The sequence below is a fragment of the Malus domestica genome, chromosome 14 (genome assembly GCF_042453785.1).
Source record: "Malus domestica chromosome 14, GDT2T_hap1".
NCBI classification, from domain to species: domain Eukaryota; kingdom Viridiplantae; phylum Streptophyta; class Magnoliopsida; order Rosales; family Rosaceae; genus Malus; species Malus domestica.
This window is the reverse complement of record NC_091674.1, coordinates 6,572,474-6,584,661: the sequence shown is the minus strand read 5'-3', so window position 1 is coordinate 6,584,661 and position 12,188 is coordinate 6,572,474. Positions and strand designations below refer to the sequence as shown.

Here is a 12,188-nt window from a genome sequence, read left to right as displayed (position 1 = left end):
GTTCCTTTACCCTTGTGGGTAATAATATGGTAGCTAGACCTTCAAATTTTATGTGTCTAAACTTTGTTAGTGCTGTTTCTTTGCTATTCTTTTACCCTTCTTGGTCATAGCGATGTAGTGGGAGCTGCAAGCTTCACGTGTTTAAACTTTGTCAGAAATCTTTGGCAAAGTTATCTGTGGTACCCATGAGCTGATGGTGCGTGTGGAAAGTGGATGATTGAACAGTAAGATTCACGTGTTTTCTACTTCACTAGAAATCTTCAACAGAATGCCCGTAATTTCAGCAAAGCTGAGTGTGCATGTGATAGGTGCTGACAAGGCTGAAAAAAGCAGGTGACTCTTCGATTTCTGCGATCGGCCCTCATGGTCTCTGAGCGGCCCAGCTTTTGAGAAAGCAAGCACCTCTTCGATTTCTGAGATCGACCTTCGTGGTCTTTGAGCAGCCTAGCTTTTGAGAAAGCAAACGCCTCTTCGATTTCTAAGATCGGCCCTCGTGGTCTCTGAGCAGCCCAGCTTTTGAGAAAGCAAACGCCTCTTCGATTTCTAGGCAGGCGCCTCTTCGATTTCTGAAGCTCCGTCGAGTGCAGATTTTTATAGAGGCTAGCACTAAGTTCCAAAGCACACTTGAATCTTCACGAGTAGAAGCTCCCTTGTTGCACTTCTAAGATCTTGATTTGTCCGACCTCTTCTGTCTTCAACACCTTTGAAAATGTCTGGCCCCTCCGACTGTCGTTTTGACTTGAACCTTGTTGAAGAGGCAGTCACGCCTTCTCCAGACAACATATGGCGCCCATCCTTCTTATCCTTTATTGGTCGTCTTACCGTTAGGGATTCCGTGATGAAGAATGATATGACCGCTGCGGTGGTGGCCAGGAACCTTCTCACTCTCAAAGATAACAGACTACTTTCCAAACGGTCTGATGAGTTGGCTGTTAGGGATTCTCTGGCTCTAAGTGTTCAGTGTGCAGGTTCTGTGTCTAATATGGCCCAACGCCTATTTGCTCGAACCCGCCAAGTTGAATCATTGGCGGCTGAAGTGATGAGTCTTAAACAGTAGATTAGAAGGCTCATGCATGAGAATAAACAGTTGCACCGGCTCGCACATGACTATGCTACAAACATGAAGAGGAAGCTTGACCAGATGAAGGAATCTGATGGTCAGGTTTTACTTGATCATCAACGGTTTGTGGGTTTATTCCAAAGGCATTTATTGCCTTCGTCTTCTAGGGCTGTACCGCGTAATGAAGCTCCAAATGATCAACCTTCGATGTCTTCTCCTTCTAGGGTTCTGTCCAGTACTGAGGCTCCGAATGATCCCTCTCCGGTGCCTCCTCTTTCTGGGGCTTTACCGACTGCTGAGACTTTTCCTAAGCAACCTTTGTGAAGGCTCCCTCTTGTTTGTTTATTTTGACTCATGTATATGTACATATTTGTAACTTATCGGAGATATCAGTAAATAAGCTTTGCTTCATTTCAACGTATTGTGTTAAATACACCAAAGCCTTCTTCACTGAGTGGGGTCGGCTATATGAATCTTAGAACGCCATTGTGCTCGGTCCTGTGTCATGTCCTCCGTTAGATCCAAATACTCTAAGTCTTTTCTTAGAGTCTCTTCTAAAGTTTTCCTAGGTCTTCCTCTACCCCTTCGGCCCTGAACCTCTGTCCCGTAGTTGCATCTTCTAACCGGAGCATCAGTAGGCCTTCTTTGCACATGTCCAAACCAACGTAACCGATTTTCTCTCAGCTTTCCTACAATTTCGGCTACTCCTACTTTACCTCGGATATCCTCATTCCTAATCTTATCCTTTCTCGTGTGCCCACACATCCAACGAAGCATCCTCATCTCCGCTACACCCATTTTGTGTACGTGTTGATGCTTCACCGTCCAACATTCTGTGCCATACAGCATCGCCGGCCTTATTGCCGTCCTATAAAATTTTCCCTTGAGCTTCAGTGGCATACGGCGGTCACACAACACGTCGAATCCACTCTTCCACTTCATCCATCCAGCTTGTATTCTATGGTTGAGATCTCTATCTAATTCTCCGTTCTTTTGCAAGATAGATCCTAAGTAGCGAAAACGATCGCTATTTGGTATTTCCTGATCTCCGATCCTAACCTCTAACTCATTTTGGCCTCCATTTGCACTGAACTTGCACTCCATATATTCTGTCTTTAATCGGCTTAGGCGAAGACCTTTAGATTCCAACACTTCTCTCCAAAGGTTAAGCTTCGCATTTACCTCTTCCCAAGTTTCATCTATCAACACTATATCGTCTGCGAAAAGCATACACCAAGGAATATCATCTTGAATATGTCCTGTTAACTCATCCATTACCAACGCAAAAAGGTAAGGACTTAAGGATGAGCCTTGATGTAATCCTACAGTTATGGGGAAGCTTTCGGTTTGTCTTTCATGAGTTCTTATGGCAGTCTTTGCTCCTTCATACATATCCTTTATAGCTTGGATATATGCTACTCGTACTCCTTTCTTCTCTAAAATCCTCCAAAGAATGTCTCTTGGGACCCTATCATACGCTTTTTCCAAATCTATAAAGACCATGTGTAAATCTTTTTTCCCATCTCTATATCTTTCCATCAATCTTCGTAAAAGATAGATTGCCTCCATGGTTGAGCGCCCTGGCATGAACCCGAATTGGTTGTTCGAAACCCGTGTCTCTTACCTCAATCTATGCTCAATGACTCTCTCCCAGAGCTTCATTGTATGACTCATTAGCTTAATACCCCTATAGTTCATGCAATTTTGTACGTCGCCCTTATTCTTGTAGATAGGCACCAAAGTGCTCTTTCGCTACTCATTTGGCATCTTCTTCGTTTTCAAAATCTTATTGAAAAGGTCAGTGAGCCATGCTATACCTGTCTCTCCCAAGACTTTCCACACTTCGATCGGTATATCGTCTGGGCCCACTGCTTTTCTATGCTTCATCTTCTTCAAAGCTACAACAACTTCTTCCTTCCTGATTCGACGATAAAAAGAGTAGTTTCTACACTCTTCTGAGTTACTCAACTCCCCTAAAGAAGTACTCATTTCATGTCCTTCATTGAAAAGATTATGAAAATAACCTCTCCATCTGTTTTTAACCGCGTTCTCTGTAGCAAGAACCTTTCCATCCTCATCCTTGATGCACCTCACTTGGTTTAGGTCCCTTGTCTTCTTTTCCCTTGCTCTAGCTAGTTTATAGATATCCAACTCTCCTTCTTTGGTATCTAGTCGCTTATACATGTTGTCATAAGCCGCTAACTTAGCTTCTCTCACAGCTTTCTTCGCCTCTTACTTCGCTCTTCTATACCTTTCACCATTTTCATCGGTCCTGTCCTTGTATAAGGCTTTACAACATTCCTTCTTAGCCTTCACCTTTGTTTGTACCTCCTCGTTCCACCACCAAGATTCCTTTTGGTGTGGAGCAAAGCCCTTGGACTCTCCTAATACCTCTTTTGCTACTTTTCGAATACAACTAGCCATGGAATCCCACCTTTGGCTAGCTTCCCCCTCTCTATCCCACCCACACTGGGTGATTACTTTCTCTTTGAAAATGACCTGTTTTTCTCCTTTTAGATTCCACCATCTAGTCCTTGGGCACTTCCAAGTCTTGTTCTTTTTTCTCACTCTTTTGATATGTACATCCATCACCAACAAGCGATGTTGATTAGCCAAGCTCTCTCCCGGTATAACTTTGCAATCCTTACAAGTTATACGATCCCCTTTCCTCATTAGAAGAAAATCTATTTGTGTTTTTGACGACCCACTCTTGTAGGTGATCACATGTTCTTCTCTCTTCTTAAAGAAGGTGTTGGCTAAGAAGAGATCATATGCCATTGCAAAATCCAAGATATCTTCCCCATCCTCGTTTCTCTCCCCAAAACCATGGCCACCATGAAAACCTCCATAATTGCCTGTCTCTCTGCCCACGTGTCCATTTAAATCTCCTCCTATAAATAACTTCTCCATCTGGGCAATTCCTTGCACCAAGTCTCCAAGGTCTTCCCAAAATTTCTCCTTCGAACTCATATCCAAACCTACTTAAGGTGCGTATGCACTAATCACATTGATGAGTTCTTGTCCTATTACAATCTTGATTGCCATGATTCTATCTCCTACCCTCTTGACATCTACAACATCTTGTGTCAAGGTCTTGTCCACGATGATGCCAACACCGTTTCTCGTTCTATTTGTGCCCGAATACCGAAGTTTAAACCCTGAGTTTTCTAGATCCTTTGCCTTAAGACCAACCCATTTAGCTTCTTGTAGGCACATAATATTTATCCTTCTCCTCACCATAACTTTCACTACTTCCATAGATTTTCCCGTTAAGGTTCCTATATTCCACGTTCCTAAACGCATTATACTCTCTTGAACTCTACCCTTCTGTCCTAGCTTCTTCACCCTCCCCCGTCCAATAGGATCAAAGTACTTCTTTTGTGTGTTATGTGTAAAGTTGATAGGAGCATATGCTCCCAAACAACTTTGAGTGGAGTCGTTCGAAAAGAAGTTTCTATGGCCCCCTTGCTCATTTAACACTGCATCCGGGTGCCGATGGAGATACAGCGACCCTTGCTCACTTATCACTGTGCTCGGGCCACACAGTGCGCCACTTATGGGTGACGCCCTAGCTTTAGCGCGATTTCGTTCTGGATTCATTTTCATAAGGATTCAACGTAACTGAGGAGTGCCGGCTGTCGACTACCTGACGCCCTCCCCCTCCTCCTTTACCTGGGCTTAGGACCGGCAATGTAAGATAAACTTACACAGGCGGAGTTAGTTCCGAACAATTGATGAAAAACTAAAATCCTTGAAATTACTAGAAAAGTTCATGTACGGTTATATTAATATGAAAGAAAAATAGTTCATGTATTTGTCTAGTAAAGTGAGTAATAATTTTCTTAATAAAAATTATTTAAAATATTGGAAGTGTGGTCAACTTGGATTTCACAGGATTTTAATAGACATTTTTTAAGTGACAGATTTGAAAGGATTTTAATAGATTCACAATTCTATGTGGATTTTAACAAATTTATATGGATTTCTATTATAGATTTTTATAGATTTGTATAGATTTCTTAAGATTTTAGTTGACTCCTACAACGTAAAATAAATTTCTTTCCTAGTTCACAATCTGAAAGGAACATAAACATATATCTATTGATATATAAATACAAACCAATGAAATATGTAAATATTGATCCAAGAGTTTGAATAATTGTAAAGGATAGTTTCTGCTTTAGAACATCACTAGAAATTGTATCCGCGCGTTGCTACGGGATGGAAAACTGTATGAAAAATTATGCAACTTTATTCTCTCCACAAAACAAATACAACAGAAGTAAATTTTTTATAATTAGATAGAATACAAAATCAATGTGGCAAAGTAAATGTAATTGGTGAGAGAAGCTATCCTAATTATAACCCTATTCATTTTTATTCAACACAGGCTTGCACAAAGAAGCAATCATATCTACTTTGCTGACTGAGCACGAACTTGAGCTCAGTAATTAGAAATTGAGGGCCATTTCCTCGACTGGCTACCTACAAAATCTCCAACATAAAAAAACATATGACATGATACAACAACAAACGTTCTAGGTGACACCGAATAAATGTTGCTATTCCAGACACAATAGTGTAATATTATGGAATAGAATATGATTTAAAAAAGGAGTTACCGCCAACCCATTGCCGGTCTTGCTTTCGAGTGTTCCTTCCCAAAGTTCCCATACTATGTTCTCAATCTGCTACTCTTTCCAATTTCTATAACATCTTTAAATTTCATATTAAAAAATAGATACATAGATAAAGACGCTTAAAAGCAAGTAAATAAACATTTTAATGAAGAGGAAATGCAGAAGTAGAACCAACTAAGCCACAGTCCAACTTTTACAATTTAATATTAGACTTCCTGAGGTTTGCAGAGACTAAATCTGAAACAATTTACCAAATTAATAAGCCAGTTGGACTATGGTGGTAATCATAGCATATATTATCACCACATTATGCCGAACATTTGTAAACAAAATATGCAATGCGAATAAGCTCATAGAAAAACCTACTAAAAACAGCACGATGTCATTTAACTGTGAAATAAAACTATAATACTATAAAAATAACTTATTGAAGACCCATATCTATTTATTTCACCCAAAATGATTAGAAAGAAAATATTTATGTGCGAAAAAAATCACTAACCTAAAAAATTCAACCCCTAACATTACTGAATTAATTCATGTGAAAATAATAAAAAATAAAAAAAACTGAAAATTAAGAATTGGGTTTGAGGATTTTACCGATAACTCATTGGAGTAGTGACAAACTCCTATGCTTTCTCTTCCTCTTTCTCTAATTAAAGTTTAGTTTTCTATTGAAGTGGTGTTAAGTTTAAGTAAACGAAAATAAATGTCATGTTGTGCCTTGCTTTCCATTCGGATCCTTCTCTTTCTCCTCCTTGGAGACTGATTTGAGTAAAGTCAAACATGTTTTGTACAGTTTGAAAACCCGCAGTTTGAATGTCTAAAAGAATGTCCATATCTATTACTTATAAAATAATTTTCATAGTAAAAAAATCTTGTGTATGCCTATTACCTTTGCTGGACCCAATGTAGATTAAAGATTCCTAGTATTTCTTCAATCCCTTCTGGACAGGCACCCAACGCCTTCTCAATTAAAAACACGCAGAGCTTCTCATTCTCAGCAGGATCATGCACCTGTGGCACTTTTTGTTCAGTGACCAAAGTACCATACAAAACTTGGTCTAAGGCAAGCGTAGCAAAAAATTGATCATAATTTTCGAAATGATGTAAAAACTAACACTATTTTGTTGATAAAAATTTGTACGTAACACCTCAAGAATATTAAGATTATATGGTATGGAGTTGGACATGGCGAAAAATATAAAACTTACAGCAGAAAGATGCTTAGAAGCATCCACCATGAGAACTGGTCTGCCGTTAACATAAAGAAAGTCGTGTACATAAGCTTTTCCAGTTTCGGCTATACCCTGCACTCAATCACAGGATTAGGGAAGTACCAAAAATCATACTATAATCATAATTATACTGTATTTACAGCTTTTGAAGATGATTTGTTAACATGCTTTTACCTAATATTTGGAATGTAATTTCACACTTGTTTTCAAGCCTTCTAATCAGCCACTTTTTGGTCTATTGCAGTAATGTGTCCAATAACATCTTGTAATCTCAAAGAAGCTTATGATAATTAATATAATAAAACCTAAACAAAATACCAAACTCAACTCCAATATAATGAAAAACTAAACAAAACTCTCAATTCAATAACCCTAGAAATTGAAATTGCTCACCTTGAGTACACAGGGCTTCGCAACCTGGAAACAAAAGCCTTAAAATCCAAAAAACCACCATCTCCTGAAACCAAACCCTATTTAAAATAAACATTTCAAGTAGAGGGAGGACAGGCATGAAAAGAAGTCATCTTGCAAGCAGAGACTAAATGGTTTTTGTCCTTTTGATCACCCAGGTTGTTATTCGACTCAAGAAATCCTAAAACCAACCACGCAGTTAAATTAAGACCATAATGAACTAAATGACATTTACAACCACAATGCACAAAAACTAAAAACGAATTGAAGATGCTAAATAAATGTAACGAATTGAAAATGCTAAATAAATGTAAGTATTCATATCTAAATTTAATTTGACAGATAATTTTCTTGCTGAAAAACTTTGATCTGCAAAACTAAATAACATTTTTCAACAAAAAAGAACTAATTTAACAAAGCAGTTACAGTATACAAAAATAGCTATTCAATTTAGCTTCATTTAGAATACAGGAAGTCCATTCAAAATGACCAAAAGGATAAAAATACAGAAGAACCGATCTTTTTGAAAGATCACTGGTTCCATCGTACGTTCAATAACTTTAGCATGAACCAAATTATGTGAAATAAAAACAAAACTCCATTAACTAAATTAGAAGAAAACCAATACAGATTAACAGAGAAAAATGCATTCACACGCATGCATAATACAATACATACATATACAATATATAATTAAAAGACATACCTTGATGGCCTATGGATCTGCGACCTTGTTTCGAGAAGAAGAGTAGAAGGAAACAGTTCTAATGATGAGGCAGTACAAACTTTTGAGTGGGAACTAAAATTAGAAAAACATAAATTTCAAACCATTTATAAGTCCCAAATCACAAAAGCCCCAAATTTAAACAAATTAAAGCCACCCGAATGTACAACCTGAAGAACACAGCGGAAAGCCCTAGCTTTTCTTGCATTTACAGTAGTGATGTTCTCCTGCTTATAATTATCTATCACTGCTGAAGATTAAAAATTCAAAAAAGAAACAGTGAATCATAAAAAGCAAGACCGCAAGTCACAATTATAGAAGAGGAAAACAGAATGCTCACAACTCAAGCAACGGTATCAATATTGTTCTACTAAATTACACGTTATATGATGAGCATTATTTTGATTGAGATATCTCACATCTCAAAAAGTTCAGAAATTCCAACGAAGGTGACGACCACATTATATAAAGAAGAAACCTAGACCTAGTTGAACACGCATAATTCGTGAAAAATCACAGGTTCCATAAGGTAGATTTTGAAATATGCATCTCAAAACAGATACCATCATTCATTGTTCAACTCAATTGTGCTACTTCACAAACAACGTTGCCGATGAACCTATGCATCTCCCTTATGGCGGATTCGAATGATATAAACTAAGAAAACCCCATATTAAAAATCAATAGCCAAGTACTAAACATACCATCTAATTCACGGATTGCATCATCTGCATCTCTACTATCATCGAAGTCAACAAAAGCATAACCCGGTGGTCTCTGAGCAACCCACATGCTGCGAAATTAACAACACAAAAGATTAACAACCATCCTCCATAAAAATAACGCCGCTTTATGAATCTATGCGTAAATGACTACAAATATTACAAAAGGTGTTGTTCTCTTCGACAATAAACTATGGGCTTGAACAAGATCCGTCATACTCCCATTTCAATTTTACAAAAGCTGCACAGAGAAAAATAAATAACAAACACAAAACAAAGTTTGACAAATGGGCACAACGACAGCAAAGTTGCAACAGATTAAGGAAAAATGTTCAATCAAACCATTGGATAACATTTTCTTAGGCACCCAAAAAAACCCTAACTCAAAACCACAAAAATCCAATCTAAAACATCGAACCACATACACATACGCACCAAAGATAAACTAACAAATCCAAAACGAAATAAAAAAAATTAAGAATAAGCAAGCAAGAAAATCAACAAACTCACCGGAAAAGGTAGGAAGCACCGACGACAATATTTTCATCCCTTCCTTTCTCCCTTGCTTCTTCACATGTTTCCATCCCTGAACTACACTTGTCTGCTTCCTTTTGATACTAGGATGCAATCTTCTTTAGCCTCCAGCAGAGCCATATGAGCTTGTTCCTGATTTTCCAAAGCTTCAACTCTTGAGTCAAATGATCCACAAAGTTCTTTAAACTAATGGAGAATTCCAGAGATCCACCCGAGAGAAGCAGAAAAAGAGTGCCACCCGTCCCCTTCCTTTCTAGGATGGCGGACACACGTACAGAAGGGTAAATCTGTGATTTTACTGTACAATAAAAAAAAAGTCGAGAATTGTTAGCAAATGAAGGGTAATTATGTCAAAACACTGTTAATGAACAGTGCCTTTCTGTTGGGTTTTAGTATATGTATAATATCCATTCAAGAATGATGATTTCAAGTTTAAGAACAGCATATCCAATCATGAATAATAATATATGTGAAGGAATACCAAATGGCAATCGAAATTGAGTAGGAAACATATATGGGCAGCAAAATCCTGGGATAAAACATTTTAACTACGGCCAAAAAAAACATTTCAACTCAAAAACATGGACATTAATTATTCGTGGGAAAAGAAAAGTGCAAATGGAAAATGCCCAACTCAGAAAATCAAAAGTGCAAATGGGAAAATCCCAATTCAGAAAAAGCACGAATTATAAAGCAAACACACAACTATAATCCAAATTCAAAAAAATCATGGTCCTGTTGTTACTCATCTTCCTAGATGAACAAACCAAGAGCATGAATTCAAAAAAATACAAAAACGTGCAAAACGCGGGAGTCTACTGGGAAATGGTCTGAACTCATGGTGGGACTGTTCATCTTCTATGGTTTGGTGTGAAAAGAAATCTGAGGGGGGAGGGTTTGATTGTTGATAGCATTTGGTATTTATATTACCCACTCTCAAATCTATCAAAATCTTTCATTCACAAAAATCCTAGCAAATCTTTGACATTTCCACTACATCTAGATTTGTATGGACTTTTTAAACTTTTAATTAACTACTCATGAATTTGGATGTATTCCCTCAAAAATCCTAATTTGCCTATCCTATGACTTTAAAATCTTTTAAAATCCACATTGAAACTCCTAATTGATTACATTCTGATTTTAAAGTCTATTAAAATACTATCAAATTCTAATTTGACCCCACCCCCCCTTCTTAAATCTCTGTAAAGTAATCAAGTGATTATAAACATATACCATATAAACATATACCATACAATTTGTGTATGTTCAGTACACTCCAAAGCGGGGTGAATAGGTTCGGTACACCCCAACCAAGGCTAGGCGTGTCATTCAGAAGGGTCTTAGTTCGGTATGTCTCTATCGAAGAAGAGCATTCACTTTTGTGGCCTCCAGCCGAAGCTGGGTGAATCATTGGTAGTCTTCTACCGGAATCACCAAACCCGCCGTTCCAGACGGTGTTGTGGAGGCATGGTTTGGATGCCAGCCTCACCAGGACGATCCAAGGTGTAGACCTCAAGGAGGGTGTAGAAATCCTCGTGTTTGCCTCTAGTGAGATTCTCTAAGAACCTATCAGAATCCAAGGTGTAGACCTCGAGGAGGGTGTAGAAATCTTCGGGTTTGCCTCTAGTGAGATTCTCTAAGAACCTATCAGACTTTGATTATCGGAGACGATCACCATCACAGGACAATGACGAGTCGTCATTGTGACTGGTCTTCGCAACCTAGGGAAGCATCTTGGCTTCCAGTGAAGGAGGTGGGTTGGCGGTGTTGACTAAAGGGCAAAGCTGACATCGGTTTGGTGACCCAACTCGCGGCTCGGTGGCTCAGTGGCTCGGACGCAAAGCCGCGACTTTTGCGATTTAGGATTTTGAAATCCTTTGTTTTCTTTTTCTTTTTCAACAGATAGACCCACAAGTATTTATCAACATATAACATGTATATTACGCAAAACAGTAATCAGAGTATTTATGGCATAAATTAAATTAAAAAAAACCAAATAAATTAGGGGTTAGGATTACTTGGATGTTGATGAAGATGGTGAAAGTAGTGGTAGCAAGATTAAAAAAATTAGCGTTCAATATTTACAAAAAATTCGATAACAAAATTCTGAAATTTTTTAGGGAAATAGAAAAAAATCACCCATTTCATTAATCTTGGGACAAAAATAGGACAAACCGGCCATGTGTAGTTATGCACATCATGCATAAAACCGAAATGACTAAATACCCACATATGTACTAAAAACTCTCATCTCATTGCATCACTTTACATCATTTTTCAGATTTGGAATCGAGGAAGTCAAGAGAGAGTGTGAGCTCTAGGTTTTTGGGTTGAGCTCAGATTTGTGAGCATACCATGTGCATATTATATGCATGTCGTGTACTTATTGTATACATACAGTGTATAAGTGAGCTTAATACAAAGAGAGAGAATGAGTTCATGAAATGATTTCATCCATATTCTTCTCTTTTCTTCTTTCCACTGATTTCTCTTTTTTCCCTCAAATTTCTTTCTTCTCTAAAAGCCAACTGAACTTTATTACTTTTTTTTAATTGCAGCCAAATCCAAACCTTATTTTAGTACTTGCAAATTTCGATCGAGAGAGGAAACAAAAGGAGGAAGAAGATAGAAGGATTAAAAATCCACATATAAAATTGAAGTGAAATTAATTTCATCTCAAATCTGTAAGCATATCATGTGCATATTGTGTGTATACAGTGTATGCAGTTTTTTTGGAAAATTGAAGGATTTGGGTCTCCTTTAAGAAACACCAAATCAATCACTTCAACTCCAAAAGTCCACCTTTTTCATCTCAAACACAACTATGTTGAATTCAGTATGAGGGCTAAAAATAAA

The 12,188-nt window shown here is 37.8% G+C and overlaps 1 protein-coding gene across 3 annotated transcripts; it reads right to left on the bottom strand.

Moving 5' to 3' along the window:
- Positions 1-5,755: 5,755 nt before the first annotated feature.
- Positions 5,756-10,223, bottom strand: LOC139191362 (serine/arginine-rich splicing factor RSZ23-like). 3 transcript variants are annotated; one of them, XM_070812128.1, is made up of 7 exons: positions 9,306-10,223; positions 8,778-8,866; positions 8,244-8,323; positions 8,056-8,148; positions 7,113-7,395; positions 6,915-7,010; positions 5,756-6,717 (listed from the first exon to the last, which is right to left on the bottom strand). In XM_070812128.1, exons 1-4 carry the CDS (start codon positions 9,377-9,379, stop codon positions 8,065-8,067), a joined length of 327 nt encoding a protein of 108 aa, XP_070668229.1. In that variant the 5' UTR covers positions 9,380-10,223; the 3' UTR covers positions 5,756-6,717; positions 6,915-7,010; positions 7,113-7,395; positions 8,056-8,064. The 3 variants fall into 3 exon arrangements, with proteins under 3 accessions (XP_070668229.1, XP_070668230.1, XP_070668231.1); XM_070812129.1 differs by having other exon boundaries at positions 7,332-7,395; XM_070812130.1 differs by having other exon boundaries at positions 8,244-8,320.
- Positions 10,224-12,188: the final 1,965 nt, after the last annotated feature.